Below are 22,801 nucleotides of genomic sequence, written 5' to 3' on the forward strand. Positions count from 1 at the left end.
GGGTAACAGATGTTCTGGCCCTGTGGTGCAGACACAGAAACGGTGGCTTCCGAGGGTGCACCTCGTGGCTCGCCCGTGGCCAGATGGCCGGAGGGCCAGAGGGAGGCTTGGGATCTCTCAGGACTGCTAAAGCCCAGCCTTTCCACCGGAGCCACTGAATCATGTAAAGCAACTAGAACAAAGCCTCCAAAATGAAACGGGGCATTGGCAGCCAGACTGTGAATCTCGCCAGATTCTCCGGGCGTTCATGGCCAGGATTTTCCCCAGGGTTGGTTTGGTGAGAGCACAGGTGGAGCAGAGCCTGGCGGTGACATGGGCCGGCACACGGCACTTCCTTCACTGGCTTTATAACCTAAATCCTATTATCTGGAAAATTTCAAGAAACTGTCTGTCCCAGCACACACACACATGCACACACACACACACACACACACACACACACACACACACTTAGAGGTCATGCCCTAGATGTCCCCTTCTCAGAGCCATCATTTATGCCCTATTCCTGGCACCGGACTCTGGCCGTCCCTTCTGTTTGTGATGCATTTGTGATCATCGCTGGGCTGAGGTTACCATAACCCTGGGAGCCTTAATAGGGCACCTCTGACTGGCCCATTTCAGGCACGGCTGCCAGAGGGAGGAGCCCGAGTGCCAGGGAGGAGCCTGAGTGCCGGGGAGGAGGCCAGAGCCCTCCTGGCCAAGGGACTCGCTGCCAGGATCCTCACCACCACTCTGCGGTCTGGGGCTGAGCTTCTGGAGATGGTCACAGCCATGTCCTGTCGGTCCTGTTCAGACAAGTTGGCCAGTGAGCATTTATGGTGTGCCAGGCATGTGCAGGGCCTTGGAGAGACAAAGAGAGAAGCTCTGATGGCAGAGACGAGAACTCCCCTTCATGTCCACATTTTCCTTGTCTTTGAAATAATGCGCGCTGTCGGAGCGGCCAAGTGTAAGTGGCTGCACCTTGAGGCATCCTGGGCCCACTCCCCAGAGAAGGCCGCCCATTTCCCTGCCAGGAATCATCCCCAGTCCTAAATGAGCCCAGATTTCTGAGCTGCTTCTCCTTGCTTTCTGTTGGGCTTGAGCCATTGATTTGCTCTGCATGCTGAGGATGTGTGGGAGATTCTTGGCCATCCCGGGTCTTCACGGGTCTGAAGACTATGGGAGTCTCTCCTGGTTCTGGCCCAGCTTTAAGAAGCTGTGAGTTTCCTGAGGTGGACGCCATGATTTAATTTGTGGGGGGTCCTCGGCTTGAAGCGCACTGCCTCGCCCCGGAGAGGTGCTGGGCCAAAGCGAGCGCCGTAACCGGCTGCTCGGGGAACCCAGCTGCTCGGCTTGTGGGAACCTGCTGTAACCGGTGCTCGGGCTCACCGAACCCGCTGTAACCGGCTGCTCGGGCTCATGGGAGCCTCTCTTGCCAGGTGGGGAATAAGGAAGGATATTGACCCGCACCCCACAGTGAGAAATGTGCACCTATGTCCCCAGTGGCAATGACTGGCACAGGGGATCATGGCCACCCCTTCCCCAGGGTACCCACGGCCTGCACTTTGGAAGTGCCATCATGACAGGCATGTGGCCAAGCTCACCAGTCATGGGACATTCCCCAGGCTACTGGGGACATCTTTTTTTTTTTTTTTTTTAGGGTCTAAGAAATTTTATTTTATTTTATTTTTATTTAATAGCCTTTTATTTACAGGATATTTACATGGGTAACTTTACAGCATTAACAATTGCCAAACCTCTTGTTCCAATTTTTCACCTCTTACCCCCCCCCCCTCCCCTAGATGGCAGGATGACCAGTAGATGTTAAATATATTAAAATATAACTTAGATACACAATAAGTATACATGACCAAAACGTTATTTTGCTGTAGAAAAAGAATCAGACTCTGAAATATTGTACAATTAGCTTGTGAAGGAAATCAAAAATGCAGGTGGGCATAAATATAGGGATTGGGAATTCAATGTAATGGTTTTTAGTCATCTCCCAGAGTTCTTTCTCTGGGCATAGCTGGTTCAGTTCATTACTGCTCCATTAGAAATGATTTGGTTGATCTCGTTGCTGAGGATGGCCTGATCCATCAGAACTGGTCATCATCTAGTATTGTTGTTGAAGTATATAATGATCTCCTGGTTCTGCTCATTTCACTCAGCATCAGTTCGTGTAAGTCTCTCCAGGCCTTTCTGAAATCATCCTGTTGGTCATTTCTTACAGAACAGTAATATTCCATAATATTCATATACCACAATTTATTCAGCCATTCTCCAACTGATGGGCATCCACTCAGTTTCCAGTTTTTAGCCACTACGAAAAGGGCTGCCACAAACACTCGTGCACATACAGGTCCCTTTCCCCTCTTTATAATCTCTTTGGGATATAATCCTAGTAGTAACACTGCTGGATCAAAGGGTATGCACGGTTTGATAACTTTTTGAGCATAGTTCCAAACTACTCTCCAGAATGGTTGGATTCGTTCACAACTCCACCAACAATGCATCAATGTCCCAGTTTTCCCGCATCCCCTCCAACAATCATCATTCCGCATCCCCGTCATCTTAGCCAATCTGACAGGTGTGTAGTGGTATCTTAGAGTTGTCTTAATTTGCATTTCTCTGATTAATAATGACTTGGAGCATCTTTTCATATGACTAGAAATAGATTCAATTTCTTCATTTGAGAATTGTCTGTTCATATCCTTTGACCATTTTTCAATTGGAGAATGGCTTGATTTTTTATAAATTAGAGTTAATTCTCTATATATTTCGGAAATGGGGCCTTTATCAGAACCTATGACTGTAAAAATATTTTCCCAGTTTATTGCTTCCCTTCTAATCTTGTCTGCATTAGTTTTGTTTGTACAAAAACTTTTCAGTTTGGTATAATCGAAATTTTCTATTTTGTGATCAGTAATGATCTCTAGTTCTGCTTTGGTCATAAAGACCTTCCTACTGGGGACATCTTACATGCTACCCGGACATCCCCCAGGCTACGTGCTCATCCAGGCGAGGAGCTCGGCCTCCTTCCCACAGAAGACACCCCTCCCCCTCCCCCTGTGTCCCCGGGGCCTGACCCTGCCTCCAGGCACTCGCTGCCCCCTCGGTGTGGGCTTGGCCATCCCTGTTGGGCAGGCCCGGGGTCTCACTGACGTCTTGGTCATTTATTCCTTTCAGGGAACTCACCCTGACCAGCATTGGTACGGATGCCGCGGGATCCTGGGAGTGCCGGGTCAGCAACACCTACGGCAACCGAACCAAAGGAGTTGAGATCACGGTGTTGGAGACCGCGGCGCCCTACTGCTCCCCGGAGAGGCTCTGGACAAGGAAGGGCGACTTCAGGTGGGCCACGGCCTTCTGGCTCCTAAAACCGTGGGGCTGGTGCCACTGGTGGGGGGGGACACCTGGCAGGGATGGCGATCGATGCCTGCCAGGAGCGGGTGGTGAGCTGTGGTGCCCGCCAGGGGCAGGGAAGTCCCCGGCACAGCACCGGGAGCACTGGAATTGCTGAGCAAGCTGACTGGCTGATGGCGGCCACCCTCTAGAAGCACTTTTTAGTGCACAAAAGACCCTTGGAGTGTCCCGGGGGGGGCGCAGCACAGGACTTGGCCATGGTCACGGAACTCTTCCCTCCCCAGCTCTTTCCATTTCAAGTTTTGATTCCAAATTCTACAATCCTTCCTCATGGAGCATCCCTGAGAAAGCCGGAGGGCTCTCCCCCTCCCCCCTCCCCCAAGGGGGTTCCAGCACAGGGAAAGGGGGATCTTGTGTTTCAGAGGCTGCCCTGAGGGCAGAGGCGGCTGCTCCCCATGGGGAGGGGGCGGGCCTGCGAATGAAGGCGCAGAGTGTGACCTGAAGGTGCGGTAAGGGGACCCCTAACTCCTCCCCCATTTTATGGCTTCCATTGGAGGCCGCCCCGCCCCCCCATCTTGTGCTTTGGGGGTGGGCCCGGCATTGGGACCACCAGCTTGCGGAGATCCCTTGGCTCGGATCCCGGGCCTGCCTTCTCTCTACAATAAAATGTCCCTCGGGGAACCAGCGCCAGGGGCGTCCTGTCACTGGGCATCATTCAAAAGCAAGTCTGCCCACGCCCCCCGACGGCCACAGTTTGGGGAGCTGGAGCAAAGGCTTCTGGGAGTTCTCTGGCTTAGTTTGAAGGCAGGGATTAAAGATTTCCAGAAGGGCTTTCGGGCCGCCCCAGCCTAAGAAGTCAGAGCCGTGAGCTGCCCCTGGCCGGGGCTGCCTGGACTGCGGCCCCCCTGGCCTAACAGGCGGGAAGGAAGAGAGCGGGGGAGAGCCGGGCTCAACGGCTGGCCGCCCCTTCAGGGACGGGAGAGCCGGCGGCTGCGCTGGAGAAATGGGCGGACGCAGCGCCCGGGCAGGAAGGATGAGGCCGCCGGCCCCCTGGCCCCTCTTGCCTCTGCTCCCAGGAGACTTCACAAAGGCCTTCCCAGACACCCGGATTAAAAAAGGCAGGGGCCCAGCGATGCCCGTCTGAGGGCGCCGCGCCACATATCCGGGCCCGCCTTGATGCCGGTTCTCCGAGGTTCTCCCGGGCACAGCCGCCTCCCTCCCTTTCCTGAGATGTCTTGGGGAAATGGGCTCGTCCCCAGAGACGTACATTTTTCGTCTCCTCGGCTCACCGGGTCCCCTGCGCGTGGCCTTCGGCTCTGGCAGCTTAACTCTCTGGGGAATCAGAGGAATTAGCCGCCCCCCCACGTGTCCCGCGCCCCCCCCCACGTGTCCCGCGCCCCCCCCCACGTGTCCCGCGCCCCCCCCCACGTGTCCCGCGCCCCCCCCCACGTGTCCCGCGCCCCCCCCACGTGTCCCGCGCCCCCCCCCCACGTGTCCCGCTTCCGCGGTTTGAGGAGGAGGATGCAAGGAAGCGAGCTCCTGCCCCGGAGTTTGCCTTGCTCTCTGTCTGTGGCTGAGAGCCCGCGCCCCACCCCCAGGGGTCCTGCTGGGACCTCCCCCGGGGGAACCTCCCCTGGACCCTCTCTAATAAAACTTCGGTGGGATTCACGACCAGGCCCCCAGACGTAGCTGGGAACAGGCCCCACCCCCTGCGCCCACCCAGCCAGGGACTGTCAGGGGCAGGCCGGCCTTCGCTCCGCTGTCTCAGAAAACGTCCTTGTCTCGGTCCCAGTCCGGCCTGGCCGATCTGCTTCTCCCGCAAGCTTTCGAGGGGGTGGAGCAAGCTCCTGCCCTGGTCTAAGGCCCCTCAGGCTGGCGATGACTCCTGTGCCAGGAAAGGCCCTGCAGGCAAAGAATCCCAAGTCCTCCTTAAAAACAAGTTTAGAAAGGAAAGAAAAGAGAGAGAGAATCCCTCCTTGACAGAGGAGCTTGGGGTTCATGAACCATGTCCCTGAATTCCCCCCGGAGAATGTCGGGGCCAGCAGCCTGTGATTCTTCTCTGGGACCGTCCTTCAAGGAGAGGGGGCCTCATCACCTCCCCACTTCTGCCTTCTGCCTTCTGTCTCGGCCTCGGCCTAGGTCTCAGCCTCGGTCTCTGCATGTGCCTCGGTCTCTGCCTTGGTCTCTGTCTCTGTCTTTCTCTGTTTTACCTTCTAACACACACTCATATACAGAGACACACAGACACTCACCTGCACAACCCCCCTCCCCAGATATAAAGCCCCCTTGGGGGGAGGCTCCAGAATGGCTGAGCAGGGCTCCGGTTTGAGCAGCTTTTCCCAGCAGCCCCTTCCCGGGGGCAGCCCCCTTCTTTACGACCGAGTCAGTAAGACACTAGTGGGTATTTGGGGGCCTTGGACTAGTGACCTCGTTGTCCTTGGATACGTGTGACCCTGACCAGGGGACTGGACCTGCGGTTTCCCAGGCCCCTCCCTGCTCTTAATCGAGGACCCCTAAGTTGGTGAAGTGGCTGAGCCGGGCCATATTCCCCAGCGGGGCTGGGGCCAGGGCCGGGGGCCTGGAAGGGTCACCTGAAGTGTCTCCAGATTGTGGCCCTCAGGCTCCCTGGAGGCCTTGAGTGTCTCCTCCAGAGACCCCAAGTGTCTCCCCCAGGCCGCTCCGAGTGTCTCCCCGAGTGCCTCCCCCAGAGGCCCTGAGTGTCTCCTCCAGGTGCCATGGAGAAGACCAAAGTCTCCATGTTTCTGCTGTTTCCAGGTGGCCCAGAACCTTGGCGGGGGTGACAGCCTCCCACCTGTGCCTTCCCTTCCCCCTGAGCGGGCTGTCCCTTCGCAGCAGTCCCGGGGAGCCCAGGGCTCGGCGCAGGTGCGGCCCGGGCGGCCGCTGGGACGAGGCCGACCTGTCCGAGTGCCCTTCTTCCCAAGAAGTCATCCAGGTGCTCTCGGCCTTTGCTACGGTGGGTGATTGCCCCTGTCCCGGGGTGGGGGGGGGCTTGCTGGTGGGAGCAGCAGGATCGGGGGCAGCCCCTGTAGGACCATAGAGTTGCTGACCCCGGGGGAGGCCGGTCTTGTCCCAGGAACTGGAGGCTTCTGACCCCCGGCTGCAGGAGGAGGACACCCCTTGCCCCCCATATGTGGTCCGGCCCCCAGCAAACGCTACGTGGCGGGTGATGAGGGTCTGGTGCCCTTTCAGATGCACATCAACGTCACCAACGTGGGAGAGTTCTCGGCCCGACTGGCGCTCTACACGAGGGGGGCGTCTCCCTTTGCGGGGAAGACAGAGGTCGTCCACCTGGCCCAGATGATGGAGAGGCTGCTGGCCTTTGTGGAAGAAAGCCAGGAAGTAAGTACAGCGTTTCTGCGGCAAAGCGTCCTGGGGGGCGGGCAGGGGGCGGGCAGGGGGCGAGTGGGAGGGCTGTCCACGTGTCTATAGTCTCTCTGTCTGTACAGGGGAGGGCAAACCTTGTCCCCCGCTGCCTCCCAGAGCCCCAGGGGGGCCCGGGCCAGACGCTGGCATCAGGTCCCCTCTGGGCTGGAGGGCCCCACGCTGCCCCCACTGGGAGCCAGGACATGGTGGGGGAGAAGTCTGTATCTTATGTCTCCCCCGGCGCATTATCTCTGCTTGGGACACAGAGGAGACCAGTCAGGCTGGAAAGTCCCATTCGCCTCCTCCTGTCACCAGTCTTCCCTCCCAGACCCGTGTGCTCGAGGGCCGCCTCTGTGCCCCGCTCTGCTGGAAGGGAAGGCCCCGGGTCTGTCCCCCAACCGAGCCCGTCCAGCCCTGCAGCACCTTTCCAAGCGTCCTGCCCCCCCTTCCCTCGTGCTAGATTCCAGCATCCGAGCCCATCACAAGCTTCATCTCCTGCCCCGCCACAGCTCGGTCCCTCCGGGTCAGTCGCGGGCCTGTCCCTTATTCCGGCTTCCTCCCATTCCCTGTGGATCTCGGCCTTCCCGCCATCCCTCCCACTCGCATTTGGTCTCTTCCCGTGCCGGCTCCTTCTTGGGTTCCCACAGAGCCACCCTGGTGCCTCCTCCTGGGACGAGAAGCAGCCAGTCCCTCTGTGGGGCAGGGCCCGAAGCCTTTGCCAGGCCCGCAGCCCCCGAGTCCCAGCAGAGGCCCCGGTGCCCATCACTCCGCCCGCTCGCGCCCCGGCCATCCCCCTCTCCTTTGCCCTCTAGGTTCTGACCCCATCAGGGGCTGAAACCGCTCTGTCCAAAGTGACCCAGGTCCCCTCACCGCGGCTGCCAGAGCCCCCTCACCTCTGTGGGCTGCCTGTGCGGGCCGGGTCCTCCTCCCAGTCTCCCTCTTCCTCAGGGGGGCTTCCTGTACCCCCCTTCCTCCTTGTCCCCTCCCCATCTGGGACTTCCCAGAAAGCTCTCCGGACTCACCCATGTCTGGGGGCCACCTGGGCCGAGCTTCTTTCTCTTCTCTGACCACGGAGGCCGGCCTGGGCAGTCCTGGAGGCTGGCCCAGGGAGCCCTTCTGTGGAGGCGGCCCAGGGAGTCCTTGAGATCAGCCCTAGGAACCCTCCCATGGAGACTGGCCTGGGAGCCTAGGGAGCCCTTCTGTGGAGGCTGGCCCGGGAGCCCTCCCACGGAGACTGGCCTGGGGAGCCCATCTGCTCCTGGGCCGGTTCTCTTCCCCCCAGGGCGCTGAGCAGGGGCCAGGGGCTCTGTGTGGACTGTAACATGTCTGTTACAGGGCCTGTTACAGTCCATGCCCTTGGCTTCTTTCCCGTAGCTCGGAGACGCCCTGGTCCAAATCGCAAGCAACCTGATGCTGGTGGGAGACCACGCGCTGTGGGCGGCGCAGAGAGAAGACGGAGCCTGCACGAGAGCCCTTCGCTGCCTCGAGCGCGTGGCCGAGCGGACGCCCACTGCCAGCGTGCCTGCCATGTCCAAGGTACCTTCTGCGGGCTGCCACGGCGGGAGGGGGGGCAGCCGTGGTGAAGGGCACCGCCCGCCCCACTGCCAGGCAGCCCAGCTCCAACAGGGTCCCGGGCACTCCCCTGGGGGCTGCGAGGGCTCTGTTCCGCCAAACAGCCCCCCCCCGTGAAGCCCCAGGTGTCCCTGAAGTGCGTGTGCTGGGAGAGAACGGGCCTGAGAATGTCATACGTGTGTGCCCGTGTGTGCCCATGTGTTGTGGGCACCCATGCCCAGCTGCATCTGTCCAGGATGGCCTGGAACCCCTGGATCTGGGGCCGGCCCAGTTAGGGCCCTGCTTGTTCCCAGACTGACTCCCCTGGACACCAGGTCCCATTTCTTTGTCAGACACTCCCGAGACGACTGTCCTCCCTCTTCACCTCACCCCTTGGCAACCCCAGGGGAGGACGCCTGTGTTGGGGGCCAGGGAAAACCATGAGCCAGAGGCTGGCCCTGGGCTGGAAGGGAGGACGCCTGTGTTGGGGGCGTGCCCAGTGAAGCGGCCAGTCTGTGCTTGGGCTCCTTCCTCCTGCCCAGGCTCTAACACCGGGGCTCCCCGCTCCGCAGTGAGCCTCACCAGCCCCTGATGGCCCCTTCCAGAGGGCTTCATCTCCCACCGCCAGGCCTTTGCCCAGCGGCACCTCAGACCTGGAATTCTCTCCTCCATTTCTGAGCTTCCCTGGCTTCCTGCAAGAGGCTCACAGCCCACCTTCAACAGGCAGGACCCCCACAAGCCCCTTCTGAGCATTGTCTTTCATCCACTCTTACACGGCCTGCCTTAATCCTTTATATGCTGTACCGCTCTGTGGTCAAGGCCCACACCCCCGGTCTCCTGGCCCCCCGGTCTCCCGGCCCCCCAGTCTCCCGGCCCCCCAGTCTCCCGGCCCCCGGTCTCCTGGTCCTCCCCGTGGCTCGCTCAGGCTCCGGGGCATACCAAATGCCTCCATGCTTGCTGACTAACGAAGAGGGGAGGGGAGGGGTCTTTTAACAAGCTTGGCAAGGGCTGGCTATGGTGCTGAAGCGAGGGCTGAGGGTGGACAGAGGGGGCGCTGCCCCTTCCGAGAGAGGAAAGTTGGGAGGGGGAGGGCCCCTCGGGGGTGACCTCACGTCAGGGGGACAGCCGGTAAGGTCCCCGGGGCTGGGGCTGCTCCAAGATGGTCGCTGAGTCTATGGCGGCTAAGGACCTCAAAAGGAAGTGTCGGGAGAAGGGATGGGAAGCCACGGCGAGCGATGGGGTTGGGTGGGACCCAGGGAAGGGACCTGATGTCAGTCTGGTACCGAGTGACGCGAGGGGAGGGGGAGCGAGGGAGAGCCTTGCCATGGAGAGGGGTGGGGGTGGGAGGGGGTGGGAGGGAGCCCTTGCCACGGGAGGGGAGGGGGGCCACGGCGCCAGAGCCCAGCGGGACGGGGGTGGGGTGGCGCACTCCACTTAACAGCCCCAGATGACAGAGCTCCTGGGGAGCCATTTTGGTCTGGCAGGGAAGCTGAGAGCGGCTTTCAAGGAAGGGAGAGAGTGGGAGGGTAATTGGGAACAGCTGCTAGACAGTCTCGGGAGCCTGGTGTGCAGGGGAGGGGGGTGAGAGGGGGCTTTCAGAGGGATCTTGGGGGTCGCTCACCCCGTGCAGGGAAGGAAGGGCCCAGGAAGGCCCCAGATGTGAAAGGGAAGGAGGCGGCCTCCGGGAGGCCGGGAAGGAGGACAAGAAAGACCAGAAGTAAAAGTGAGTCACCGTGGCTAAGGAGGCAGCGGGAGCTCGCCGGGTGCGAGACGAGAAGGGGGTGCTTCCTCCCCACAGGGAGGGCGGGGAGACCCTCGCGCTCTTCCTGAGAGAGCCGGGGCTTTTGTGCCCACCGTGGCCGCCAGGGCAGGCTTGTCAGCCGTCCCACCGTGCCCCGTGTGAGGGAAGGGCAGGGGCGGCCCTGAGGCTGTGAGCCTGAAGCTCTGGGCTGAAGCCCCGGACGGAAGCGCCGATGGCAGGTCTGGGAGGTCAGCGGCCTGCAGGGGGCAGAGCCGGCCCTGGAAGGACACGCGCCCCAAGAGCCAGGGAGCCGTCCGTCAGCTGGCCCGGGGTCGCTGCCCAAGACCAAGGTGTGTGTGACCCTCGGCCTGCAGGGATGTTGGAGGCCCAAGCCCCGGACACCCCCACTCTGGGGGTCCCTCGGCTCTGCTTCCCCCTGTTTGTCTAACTCGCCTCCCCCCAGGGTCGGGGCTGTGAGGGGGAGGGGCAGGAGGGGCTGTGGGGCACCAAAGGAGAACAGCTAAGGCTGGAGCTGTCCCCGCCCACGTGGCCCGTCCACAAACCCGGGCCAGGAAGCCCGGGGCCCTGATTGGGGAGGACGGGGGAGCCGGGACCAGGATGGGTCCAGAGGGCCTTGAGTCAGGTCCGGGCGCTGGTGTTTGAGCGGGCGATGCTCATTCTTTCTCTTTTCCGGGCACGAGGGAGCGGCTGGTGGGTGATGGCCAAACCCAGGGGCCCGGGGGCTCGCAGGCCACCCCCATCAGTGATGTCCTTGGCCTGTGTTGGGAAGCGCGCCTTCCTGCAGGCGTCCAGCCCTGGGGCCGCAGAGGGTCTCGGCCATGCCAGGAGGGGCTGGTGCCCGCTGTGAGGGGGGGAAGGGTGGCCGGACTGTGAGGGCCGGGGCTCACACCAGAGGAAGATCAGTGGGGGCTGGGGGGAGGGGGGCAGCACCAGGCCGGCCGGACAGTGCCCAAAGCCTCTGGAGCGGGGGAAGTACGTCAGCCCCACACCTTGGGCAGATGCATTAGACAGTTGGGGGAGGGTATTACCCGGGGAGTTTGGAAGTGGGGCACCTGGAGGTGTCCCTGCTTGTGGGTGCCCCAGGGCGAGTGAAGCAGACGGAGGCGGGGCCTGGGAAGCCCAAGAAGAGCTGGGCACATTGGGGGTCCCCGGCCTTTCTGAAGGGGGGCAGTGCTCTGGAGGCCGTGCTGTGGGGGCTGTGGCACCTCAGGGGCTGCGCTCCGGGGGCCGCACTATGGGGGCCGCGCTCTGGGGCCCGTGCTGTGGGGGCCGCGCTCTGGGGGCCGCGCTCTGGGGCCCGTGCTGTGGGGGCCGCGCTCTGGGGGCCGCGCTCTGGGGCCCGTGCTGTGGGGGCCGCGCTCTGGGGGCAGAGCTGTGGGGGCCGTGGCACCACGGGGGCTCCCCTGGGGCTCACTGCAGGGGAAGCAGGTACCCCCCCACATGTGTCTGGCTGGTGAGTGCGCCGAGCTGGGGCCCGCCTCCCGGCCCCTCCCAGGACCGCAGCCTCATCTGCTCCCTTTGGATGGGAGCCAGACGGTAATTAGCAGCAATAAATTGGCTCGTTGGAAACATGATTTCCTTTAAAGTCGGGAGGGAGGAGACACGCCCCAACACAGCAAGGCTTTCCATGAGGCCGGTGTCCAGGAGGCTCTGCGGGGGGGCCAGGGAGCCGGGCCCATGTTTCTGGACCTGCACCCGCCGCAGCCCAGAAGGGCCACTTGTGGGGGACAGAGGCAGGGCCGGGGGGCCAGCAGCTAGCACAGGGCCCCAACAAGAGGCAGCTCCAGAGGGACCAGAGGCCACTGAAGCCCTGAGGGTAGGACCCGGTGCCTCTGGTCTCCCCAGGGGCTGGGGGCCACAGCCTTCCATGGCACGGGAAGAGTCTGGGCCTGCAGACTGGCTCCCCCCAGCCCCGAGCTGTGAGTGCCGAGCAGTGGCGCTCCCTGGCCCACAGACCCGCTCTGCCCGTAACTGTGCGTTCCCTGGAGCCGTGTACTGTGTGCGGTGGAGACTCAGGCCTCTTCTCCCTCCCTTTTTGCAGGTCTCCCCTAACATAGCACTCGAGGCCTGGGTCCTCCAGCCCTCAAGCTTCAGAGGGATGAGCTGTGTGGTCTTCCAGAAGGCGCCCGGGGAGGGAGACGCCCACCCCGAAGAGGCCCTGAGCCTTAAGTGTGACGCTTCCGGAGCAGCGTGGGACAGAGGGGCGGAGCAGCCTGCCCAGGTAGGTGGGCCCTTGGGACGCTCACCCTGGGTCCGGCGTTTCCTGCCAAATGTCAGAAATTCTGCAAGTCAAGGCAACGAGGAGCGTGTCCGGTGTCCGGGGAGGAAACATGCCGGGCCGTCTGTGACCGTGCTGTGGGGGATGGTCATGTGGGGGGGCCTTTGTCTGGCTCAGAGCTCCGGGGGTTCCGAGACCTGGGAGGTTCTAGAGAGACCCAGGCAAAGCGGCCGATGGAAAGGGCTTCGACCTGTGTCTCTCCCTCTCAGGCGGTGTAATATTCTCTTCTCCAAAGTATAATGTTCTCTGTAAGCAGGTTTCTTAGGGGGCTTCTGGGAGCAGCCTTCGCTTCAGTTCTGTATAATAATCACCCCAAATGCAGCCAGGTCCTTTACTGTCTCTTCCAAAATAGCCCTGTTAGCCTTCTCAGAGGCCTCTCTCTCGCCTTGGTTCCTGCCACTAGTCCTTTGTCTCTTCCATCTTCAGCCTCCAGCTCTCTCTGAATCTCCGGGCAGCACAAAGGGAGAAGTGGGAATGAATCTGATTCCCAGAGAAGGGCTTGTGGGAGCTCCTCCTTACATACCCTCTCTTAAAGGTGTGAACTCTCCCAAAGGCGTGAACTCCAAAGGTGTGAACCAAGTACATGAGCAGTGTCTCTATCCATTCCAGTGACTTAGCACCTTCTTTCAAGTTCTGGCCCCGAAAATAAGTGGGGAAGCTCATTTTGCCTTTTGTGAGCTCGTGGCAAAGAGAAACTCAGTGAGCCTCAAAGATGTTCCTATGGGGAGAGCGGCTTTGGCCCTCACACTGCCTTGGCTCCCCTCTGAGGGCTGGGGGCTGGATCAGTGAGCGCCGGGGTATTTGGGCTCCTGCTCTCCTGGTTCAGGGTGCGGGAGCAGCACCTTTAAGGGACACTCTCTGATTGGCTCATAGATGTCCAGGAAAAGGGAAGCGCCAAGGCGGGAAGGCCAGGAATGCCCAGTTAGTCAGACACCGGGGGCTTTATGGGAGTCCGCAAAGGTCTCGGCTCCCCTAGCAGCCTGTGCCCAGCACAGCGAGCAATGACTTTGGAGCCTAACCAAAAGGGACCGTCCTGGGGGAGGAAAGCAGTCCCTGCCAGAATTTACATAATGGTATGCCCTGGGGTGGGAGTTAAGGGGCAGCTGAAGGAGTGGCCCGAGGGCTCTGCTGCTTCTGGTTCTGGGGCCTTTGAGATCTGTGCCATGTCCCCATATTGTGCTTTGGGATCCCGGTGGTCTCAAGGATCCCACTCCATCATCCCTGATCTGGGTCCCTTGGATCTGTGGGTTCCAACAGCTTCATTAACTGAGGCCCCTGAGATGCTTGGGCTTAGCTAGACACCCCCCCCCATCCCTCTGCAGACAGCGGTTAATGGTTCTGCTGGTGCTGGCTGCCCTGGAGCTTGTTAGCTTCCGATGGCCTCATTTAAATGCGATCCCAGGGAGGCTGATTCTTGGCATGGGCCCCTGCCTACGGGGCATCCACTTGGCAGCTGATTGAGTGCTGGCTGCCTGAGCGCTTCCATCTGAGACCTCTTCTCATGGTTCCAACTGTTACACTGAGAACCAGAGGTTGCCCTCTCTAGCCTTCCCTTCTCCCCTCAGTGGCTGCTGGAAGCTCGTTCCAACTGGTCGAGTGGAAGGTCTTGGAGCCGTACAAGTGCATGGTGCCAGAGCCGCATAAGTGCATGGTGCCAGAGCCGCACAAGTGCAGGGTGCCGGAGCCGCACAAGTGCAGGGTGCCAGAGCCGCACAAGTGAGGTTGCCGGAGCCGCACAAGTGCAAGGTATTAAAGCCAATCAAGTGCAAGGTATTGGAGTGGTACAAGTGCAAGGCGGTAGAGCCATACAAATCCCAGGGTTATTGTGGGGACCGCATGAGACAATTTCATGTAGCGTCTGTGTAAAGCATATAGCAGGTACTGCATAAATGTTGTTATAATTACCATTAATGGTGTGGATGCTTTGGCCTCCATCATTTCCTAAACCAGCCTCAGACTCCTGCCCATCCTCCGCCGGGCTCACCGGCATCAGACCCCTGCTTCAGGGCATGAGGAGTAGGTGGCCGGACCCTTCCTGGAGTAGCTGCTACTGGAGTCATCCTGCCCTTGTCCCCATGGACCTGACAAGCTGAGGCGACTGAGGGGTCAGGTCCCCGCTCTGAGTAACTGGAGCGATGCTCTCTCCTCTCAACTTCTTTGTCTGCAAAATGGGGATTGTAAGACGCTGGCCCCCCATGGCGGAGCGCATGTGGAGCCCTGGCTGCTCTTTCTCTCATTCAGTTTCCGCACCCAGGTCTGGATCTGGTCTTGGCTTGGGGGCCCTCAGTTTCCCGGGGAGGTCCCCACGGAGGAGCAGGGCAGCAGGGGCTCGGGCCCCAGCTCCTCGATCCATGGTTGGGCCACGCGTCCACCAGCAGGGGCCTCTCTGCCCAGGACCCGGCTCTTGTAACAATTCGCCTGAAAATGGGGCCCTGAGGGGGAGGGGCTGGTCTCCATCTTGGCACTTTGACATAGACCTGGGATGATCTCAGAACTAACAGGACCCCAGCCCTGATTCGGCCGTGTTAAGTCTCAGTCCCACAGAGACAAAAGTTCTCTCTGCTGCTCAAACTGAGACAGAGTCCATTAGCCCCAGAAGGAGGCCCTGAAGGCCAGTCCTGGGAAGTATCCCTCGGCCCTCTTGGTAGCAGAGGTCCTGCCCATCCCGGCCCATCCACCGCGATGTGACCGAGGAGTGGTGTCCCCAGCTCTCCTCATCCCTGTGGCCTGGGTGGGCAGCTCCTCCTCCTGAGCCTTTTAGAAGCTGGTTTTGTCAAGGGAGGGAGCTGCTCTAATTGGCTAGTTGGGGTCAGGGAGAGGGAGGAGCCCAGGACAGCACATCTCCCACCTGGGGCTTGGCAGAGGGTGGGGTAGTTGCTCCAGAGTTGGTTTCCTCTCAGCTGAATGGACTTTGTGTCAGCTTTGGTGCCTGGGAACTTGCTCAGGGTTGCTGCGGGCCATTAAGGGTTTTGAGGATTGTGTGAAGTCATTGGGTCAGCTGCCTGGGGAGGATGGGGCTGGGGACAAGTTATAAGGAGACAGAATAATGAGAAGGTCTCTCTTGTTTCTGGCCCCACCTCTCTGGGAATCCCGCCTGGCCTCAGGTTCTTCTGACCAACTGGGCTTGGTCTCGGTGCTGTCCATGGTTCTTGTAGTGCTGTCCATATTCCTTTGGAGCGCTGTCCATGGTCTTTGGGGCGCTGTCCATGGTCCCTGGACTGGATGACTTTTCTTCCTTTTCTGATTGCTGAGGAATCCTCTCTGTGGTTTTGTCTTTTGGTGTGTATGTGCAGACAGACCTGCTCTCTGTACCTCCGCAGACAAGACTGACTGGGTCCCTCTGAGGGTTCAAAAAGAGCAGAAATTTCACCAGGAGTAATTGAGGGTGGCCAGACCTGTGACAGCTGGTGACTGGGCACCCGGGCCAAGTGCTGCTCATCCATGAATTCAGGGACCTGGGAAATGAGTCAAGTGAAATGTCTTCAACATTCTCCTGCCCTTTGTGCAGGCCGGATGCTGGAAGACCACCAGAGCTTGTTGTGGGATGGACTTATGCATCTGGAGCCAGGGATGCCAGGCGGCAGTGTCCCTCTCGGGCAGTGATCTGTTTAATAACAGCGTATAAGCTTAATCAATCAGATGATAAAAAGCTCCTGGCACAGTAATGAGCATAACCCTGATGCAAGTACTTACTAATAGAATTTCACAGCATCCCTTCTCAGAGCGTGCCCAGGGAGTGGGAACACAGCCCTAGGTCTGGCTGAGATAATGCTCCAAAGTGGGGTGCTCAGGAAGGGGTTACCCTCCTCAAGCCCACTAAGTGTCCTGGTCAGGACCTGCCCATAAAGGGCCTCAGGATGAAGAAACCAATGAGATAAAGACACTGGGAAAGAGACAAACAAGACCTTTTATTATTGTAAGGGGCTGAGAGATTTGTCAAATTCAAAGTGGATTTAACAAAGGGACCCAGTGTGCCTTGGTCAAAAACAGGGAAAGTGCCACTGGAGACTCCCCTTGAATGTCAGCAGTCTGGGCAGAACCAGGGGACGAAGCCTGTGTGATCTATATGTCATTTATCAAAAAAGACAGATTCTCACCAGTCCAATAGACTTGGGGAAACACTAGCAAGAAGCAGAAGCACTGTCTTTTAGCTCTGTTACTGCTGGCAGGCTATATGACTTATCTGAGCATCCATTTTCTCATTTGTGAACTGAGAAGGGGAAAAGAAAAGGGGAGGGAGGGAGAGGGAGGGAGAGGGAGGGAGGGAGACAAAGAGACACAGACATGGACAGACAGACACAGAGAGACAGAGAAACAGACACAGGCAGAGAGGCAGAGACAGACAGAGACAGAGAAAGAGAGAGAGACAGAAATAGAGACACTAGGAAGGTGACAGTGGCATCCATCTCAGAGAGAGGGTGTCAGGTTTGAAAAAAGCTCAAAGAATAGACTCAACAAAACTTGGTAACTTCTTAGATATGAGAGTTGAGGGAGTAAGTGGGGAAGGAGGTGAATCAAAGATACTCCAAGGTTTTAAACCTAAGATATGTAAACAATGGTGCTATCTGAAGGGACAGCTTCAATTGAACACCCCAAGGCTCCAACTTCTACCCTAAGGGAAATCCCATTTCAATCAATGACATGCATAAAAAACAAGATGATAAAAGTCGCAGGTTTCTCAGTGTTGGAATGAATAATTAATGAAATCAAAGCCAGATTGAAGTTTCCAGCATTTGGGAAACAAGAGACTGAAACCAACAAAACAGGCTTCATTGAAAGTCAGGGTGGAACTTTACATTAGCATTCAAAAAGAAAACACTAGGATTACTAACATTTGATGGGGAAATGATCTAAGGAGGAAGGAGCTGGGGTGGCTGCAAGTACTTAGCACAGTGTCTGGCACAGAGTGGGTAGTTAACAAATGACTGTGACTGACTGGCTGACTGACATGCCACATGGCTCCTAGGCTGGTCCAATATCTACACAAAGAGGCAGAGGGGTTCTAGTGAAGGACACGTGTGTTCTGCACTCAGCACACAGGAAAAGTACATTTGAGAATCATTAGCTTAGAGATGGTCATTAAATTCAGGAATGCTGATGAGAGCACCATGGGAAGTTCTAGAGAGGGAGAAGAAAAGGGGATCCAAAACAGAGTGTGCGAAACAGAAATGGCTTCTGGAGGTGGAGCTAAGAGGGTGGAATAAAGCCAGGAAGCTGCTTGAGCTCTCCTAGTTTCCCTCGAAAACCACACGAAATCAAGCCTCTGAACAGAGTATGGTGGAATGAAACCGCTCTCCAGCTCAAGATATATTGGAAATTTTTCAAGAAAAGTCAGTGTTCAACCCAGCTCAGACAGACTGAAAGCTGGTGAGAGGGTCTTAATCGCAGCAAATCACAACTAAGATTCTCAGAACTGACACAGTAGAGGAGCAGATCAGTGGGGCAGCCTCTAGTCCCAGCTCAGAAGGCAAACTCTGGGAAACCAGGCTGTCTACTGAAAAGAGCAAGCAAAGTACTCCCTGCAAACACAAGAGGTCCCTGTGCTCAAAGCCGAGGCTCAGAGATGCACAGGAAACTTGGGACAGCATCCCCTTTACCCCAAAAGCAGGGCCCAACCCATAAAAGTATTAAAAAAAAAAAAAAGGAGGAAATATCAAAAGAAAAGGAAAGAAAATGAGCAAGAAACAGAAAAGAACCTCGATCATAGAAAGCTGCTACAGTGATGGGGCAGACCAAAACACAAACTCACACAAGGACAAAATGTCCATCGAGGAAATCTCAAAGAGAAATATGAATTGGTCTCAAGTCCAAAGAGGCTTCTTGGAAGTGCTCATAAAAGACTTTAAAAAGCAAATCATATTGAGAGGTGAAAAAATGCATAAAAAATTCAACAGCTTGGAAAAAAAGAAGGGGGAAAATGACTGAAGAAAATAACAGTTGTCCAAATGTAAAAAAGTCCACTGAAGAAAATAACACCTTCAGAAGTAGAATTAACCAAATGGAAAAAGACATCCAAAAGCTAACTGAAGAAAATCACACATTAGAACAGGGCAAATGGAAGCTAATGACTTTGTGAGACAGCAATAATCAGTCAAACATACTAAAAAGAATGGAAGGAAATGTGAATACCTCATTGGAAAAAAAACAGCTGACCTGGAAAATAGATCCAGAAGAGACAATTTAAAAGTTATTGGCTTACCTGAAGGCCATGACCAAAAAAAGGATCCTGGATAGCATTCTTCAAGAGATCATTAAGGAAAACTACCCCAATATTCTAGAAACAGAGGGGGAAATACTCATTAAAAGAATCCATCGATCACCTTTGGAAAGAGATCCCAAAGGAACATGGTTGCAAAACTCCAGAACTAAATCTCAAGAAAAAAATCCTGCAAGCTTCCAGTTAAAAACAATTCAAATATCAAAGATCAACAGTAGGGATTACCCAGGACCTGGCAGTTTCTACAATAAAGGATTGAATGGCTTGGAATTCCATAATCCAGAAGGCAAAGGAGCTGAGGTTACAACCCAGAATTAACTACCCAGCAGGATAGACCATCATCTTTCAGGGGAGATGATGGAGCTACAAAGAAGTCATAGACTTTCAATCATTTCTATTGGAAAAAAAAACCCAGAACTAAACAGAAAATTTAATCTACAAACACAGAATTCGAGAGAAGTATAGAAAGGTAAACAGGGGGAATATGTATTATTTAAAGGCTAAACTGTTTACATCCCTAGATAGGAAAATGATACCAGTAACTCTTGAGAACTGTCTCTGTCACTGGGGCAGATACATGAACTGAGGGTATGGTTGTGAATGGACTCTGATGTGATGACGTCCAAGAAAGAAACATTAAGGGTAGGAAAAAAGTCTGTTCTGGAAAAAGAATGGGGAGGTGTAATGGGGCAATTAGGTCACATGGAGAGGCGCAAAAGACGTTACAATCAAGGGAAAGGAGGGAGGGGGACGAGCATTGTCTGAAGCTTGTTCTCAGTTTTGGCTCAGAGAGAATAACTTAATCATTCAGTTGGGTATAGAGATTTATCTAACCCTGTAAAGAAGTAGGAGGAGAAAGAGGAGGGAAAAGGGAAGGGCAGGAGAGAAGGGAGGGCAGGGAGAGAAGGAAAAGGAGGTGCTAGGAGATAAAATCTTGGATGTGGTGGGTAAAAAAAACTCTACAAAGGACAGGATGGAGGGAAATACAGAGCTGGTCATCAGAACTGTGGGTGTGACTGGGAAGCAAACAGCAGAGTGGATTAAAAAAGACAGTGTGAGGGACCCCTTGATCAGAGAGTCTGGTCCGGAGGATGCTCCAACCCGAGAGATAGAGAAGTGGTCAGAGAGGGAGGGGGAAAACCGGAGGGGGGGGGAGCGCGCCGAGGGTTCTCCCAGGAAGTCGGAGTTATAACTAGCTGGCAGCAGCCAGCCCCGCCCCCACACTGACCCGCTGACTCAGCAGAGACCAGGCGTGAGTTACAGCTCCATCAAAATGCAGACTCTGGACGGAAACCAAGTCCTCCCCTCCAGAAAATGACCCCAGCAGCTGAAGGGAGACAGAGACACAGAGACATGAAGACAGAGACACGGAGACAGAGACAGACGGAGACACCGAGACAGAGGGAGACGGAGACACAGAGACAGAGGGAGACGGAGACACGGAGACAGAGGGAGACGGAGACAGAGACACGGAGACGGAGACACAGAGACAGAGGGAGAGAGACAGAGGGAGACAGAGACAGAGGGAGACAAGAGACACAGAGACAGAGGGAGAGAGACAAGAGACACAGAGACAGAGGGAGACAGAGACACAAAGACACAGAGACAGAGACAGAGGGAGACAGAGACACAGAGACAGAGGGAGACAGAGTCATGAAGACAGAGACATGGAGACACAGAGATGGAGACAGAGGGAGACAGAGACATGGAGACAGGGAGACAGAGAGACAAAGACACAGAGATGGAGACAGAGGGAGACAGAGACATGGAGACAGGGAGACCGAGACACGGAGACAGAGGAAGACAGACATGGAGACAGAGACACAGAGACAGAGACAGAGAGACGGAGACAGAGGAAGCAGAGACACAGAGACAGAGGGAAACAGAGACATGGAGACAGGGAGACAGAGACATGGAGATGGGACAGAGACAACAGAGGGAGAGAGAGACAGGAGGACAGCCAGAGAAAGAGAGCAAGGGAAGCAGAGAGGTGGAGATGGAGCTGGAGAAAGACAAAGGAGGACAGGAGGAGGAGGAGAAGGGGGGAAATGGAGGAGACAAGGAGTCCTGCAAAGAATGGAGGAGGTGAAGAGAGGGGAGGAGAGTGCAGAAAGACATAAAGGGATCTAAAAGGCAGGCTGAAGATGTTGGATCTTGCCCTCAAGGCAATGGGGAGCTACTGATGTTTCCTGCACCACGGCCGGGTCTGTACTAGGGCTCTGGCAGCTGTTTGCAGGATACTTTGCCAAGAGCGGGGAGGCAGGGACAGAGAGAGAGGCTGAGAGGAGGCTGGAATAGTCCAGGCAACGGGAACGAGGGTCCCTGTGATCCAAGAGAGGGAAGGAAGCGGCCCCCTGCCCTGGGCCCCTCCCTCTGGTTGCTGAGAACTCCTCCTGATGCTCCCTTTAAGGAGGGCTCAGCCGCCTCATCTTTTGCCATTTGGGGAACGGGACTTGGTCATGGCCTTTAGCCGGGAACCCTCCCTTTCCAACTTCCTTTCAGGTGCTTTGTTCTCCCCCCAGATTGTGAGGGTTTTGAGGGCAGCGACCCTTTCTGGGCTCTCTTTGGGTCCCTGGGGCTCAGCACGGTGCCTTGTACACAGCAGGCTCTTAATAAGTGCTTATTGACTGCCGAGATGGACGTGATGTCTTGGAAGGGGAAATGACCAGGTCTGGCTCCTTACACCTTGGGTGAGGGGGTTTGAAGGGAGGAGCCTCCCCTGACCGGAAGGAGGATGATGCTGTCCACCGGAAGGGGGCAGGGGAAAGGAGGGCTGGGCTTTAGGAGGGGCTGGGCTGGATCTGAGGGGCAGCGGGGCCTCTGGGCCCAGGATGGGGCCCCTGGGGAAAGAGAAGGGCCAAAGAAGAGGAGGCGCCTCAGGACAGACCTTGGGGCATTTAGACAGGGGGAAGTTGGGGGGGCAGGGATCAGGCCACAGAAAGTGGGACCAAACAGGAAGGAGGGGGCCTGTGTGACTTGGCCCCAGCAGGGGAACGGAGGGGCAGCAGCCCCGGGGCCCCCATGGGGGGCATGGAGGTCAGTGAGTCCTCTGGGGGGGAGGGGGCTTTCAAGGAAGGGAATCCAGAACCAGCCTTTGGCTCCATGAACCCCTTGGGCGTGGGGGGGCCCTGGTCTGGCTAAGGTGGAGTCCTCAACTCTGAGGCTTCTCTCAACTGAGATCCCAGGACCTCACCATGGGGGACCTCAGGAGGCCCTTCTTTGCTTAGGGAGCCTGCTCCAGCCCCTCCAGCTCATCACCGGGGCCACGCCCGGCTCCCTTTCCTTGGCCAGAACAACTCCAGGACCCTCAGCCATCCCCTTCCTGTGCTTAAGGGATCTTTCTCCCAGGGTCTTCCCTTAGAGAATTGGACCCCATGAGGCTGGGGAGCTGTACTTGGTCTGGACCCTGAGAGGCCGGGGGCTGGCACCTGGTCTGGACCCCAAGAGTTTGGGGAGCTGATACCCTGGTCTGGATGCTGTGAGGCTAGGGAGCCGGCACCTGATCCTCCCAAGCCAGGCTGAGGTTCTGAGGCAGCTTTCACTATTTCCCTGCAAGCTTTCAGCGTGAGAAAGTTGTGTTCTTTCCTTCGTGTAATTATAGTGTTCCTCCACTAGGGAAGGTGTCAGTGCACCAGAATCCTATTATTACAGCTGGCAGTAATTAATATAAGCGGCTGGGATGACTCTTCTTGTCATCGTCACTCTGAAAACACAGGAGAAAAGGGACTGGGGCAGAAGCTCGCCCTCCTCGGGACAGTGGGTTTCTGGGGGATTTCTGCCAGATTCCTCGGCAGGACTGGGAGAGCAGCTATGAAGGTATAGAGGAAAATGGCCTGTGGGCAGCATGGGGCCTAGGACCCCAGGCTGAGCTGTTGCTCCCCCTCCCTAGCAGGTGCCCTAGCAGAGGGCAGTGTGGGCTCTAGGACTCTGGGCCCAGCTGCTCTCAGAAGCGGCTCCTGGCCCTGGCCCCAAGATCTGAGCTTGGCCGGGCCGGCTGTGATGGGCAGAGTAGCTGCAGAGCCTCCGGCCATGGGTCAGGCAGCCCTTCTCAGGAATAATGTGGAGAAGAAACATGGGATGGGGCAGCCGGACCCCAGCGAGGCCCGGGAGCCTGAAGGACTTGGGGGGGATCCAGCAGCGAGCCGGAAAAACAGGGAAGGAAGAACTCCTGGGGATGAACGCCGGCAAGGAAACAGCTGGAGGTGCAGAGGAGGCCGTCCCATCGGGGCCTGGACCAGGAGAGGCCTTTAGAGAAGAGTCGGAG

The 22,801-nt window shown here is 57.2% G+C and overlaps 1 protein-coding gene across 3 annotated transcripts in view; it reads left to right on the plus strand.

Annotated features, from left to right (window-relative positions):
- ADGRA1 (adhesion G protein-coupled receptor A1) overlaps nt 1-22,801 on the plus strand; it is a 196,831-nt gene that overhangs the window by 96,797 nt on the left and 77,233 nt on the right. For all 3 annotated transcript variants that reach the window (XM_031957074.1, XM_031957076.1, XM_031957075.1), the window contains 5 exons: nt 3,169-3,333; nt 6,121-6,319; nt 6,556-6,705; nt 8,104-8,265; nt 12,084-12,263. In XM_031957074.1, coding sequence (XP_031812934.1) covers nt 3,169-3,333; nt 6,121-6,319; nt 6,556-6,705; nt 8,104-8,265; nt 12,084-12,263 — 856 coding nt within the window. The remainder of the gene's footprint in view (nt 1-3,168; nt 3,334-6,120; nt 6,320-6,555; nt 6,706-8,103; nt 8,266-12,083; nt 12,264-22,801) is intronic.

Source organism: Sarcophilus harrisii, chromosome 2, assembly GCF_902635505.1.
Source record: "Sarcophilus harrisii chromosome 2, mSarHar1.11, whole genome shotgun sequence".
NCBI classification, from domain to species: domain Eukaryota; kingdom Metazoa; phylum Chordata; class Mammalia; order Dasyuromorphia; family Dasyuridae; genus Sarcophilus; species Sarcophilus harrisii.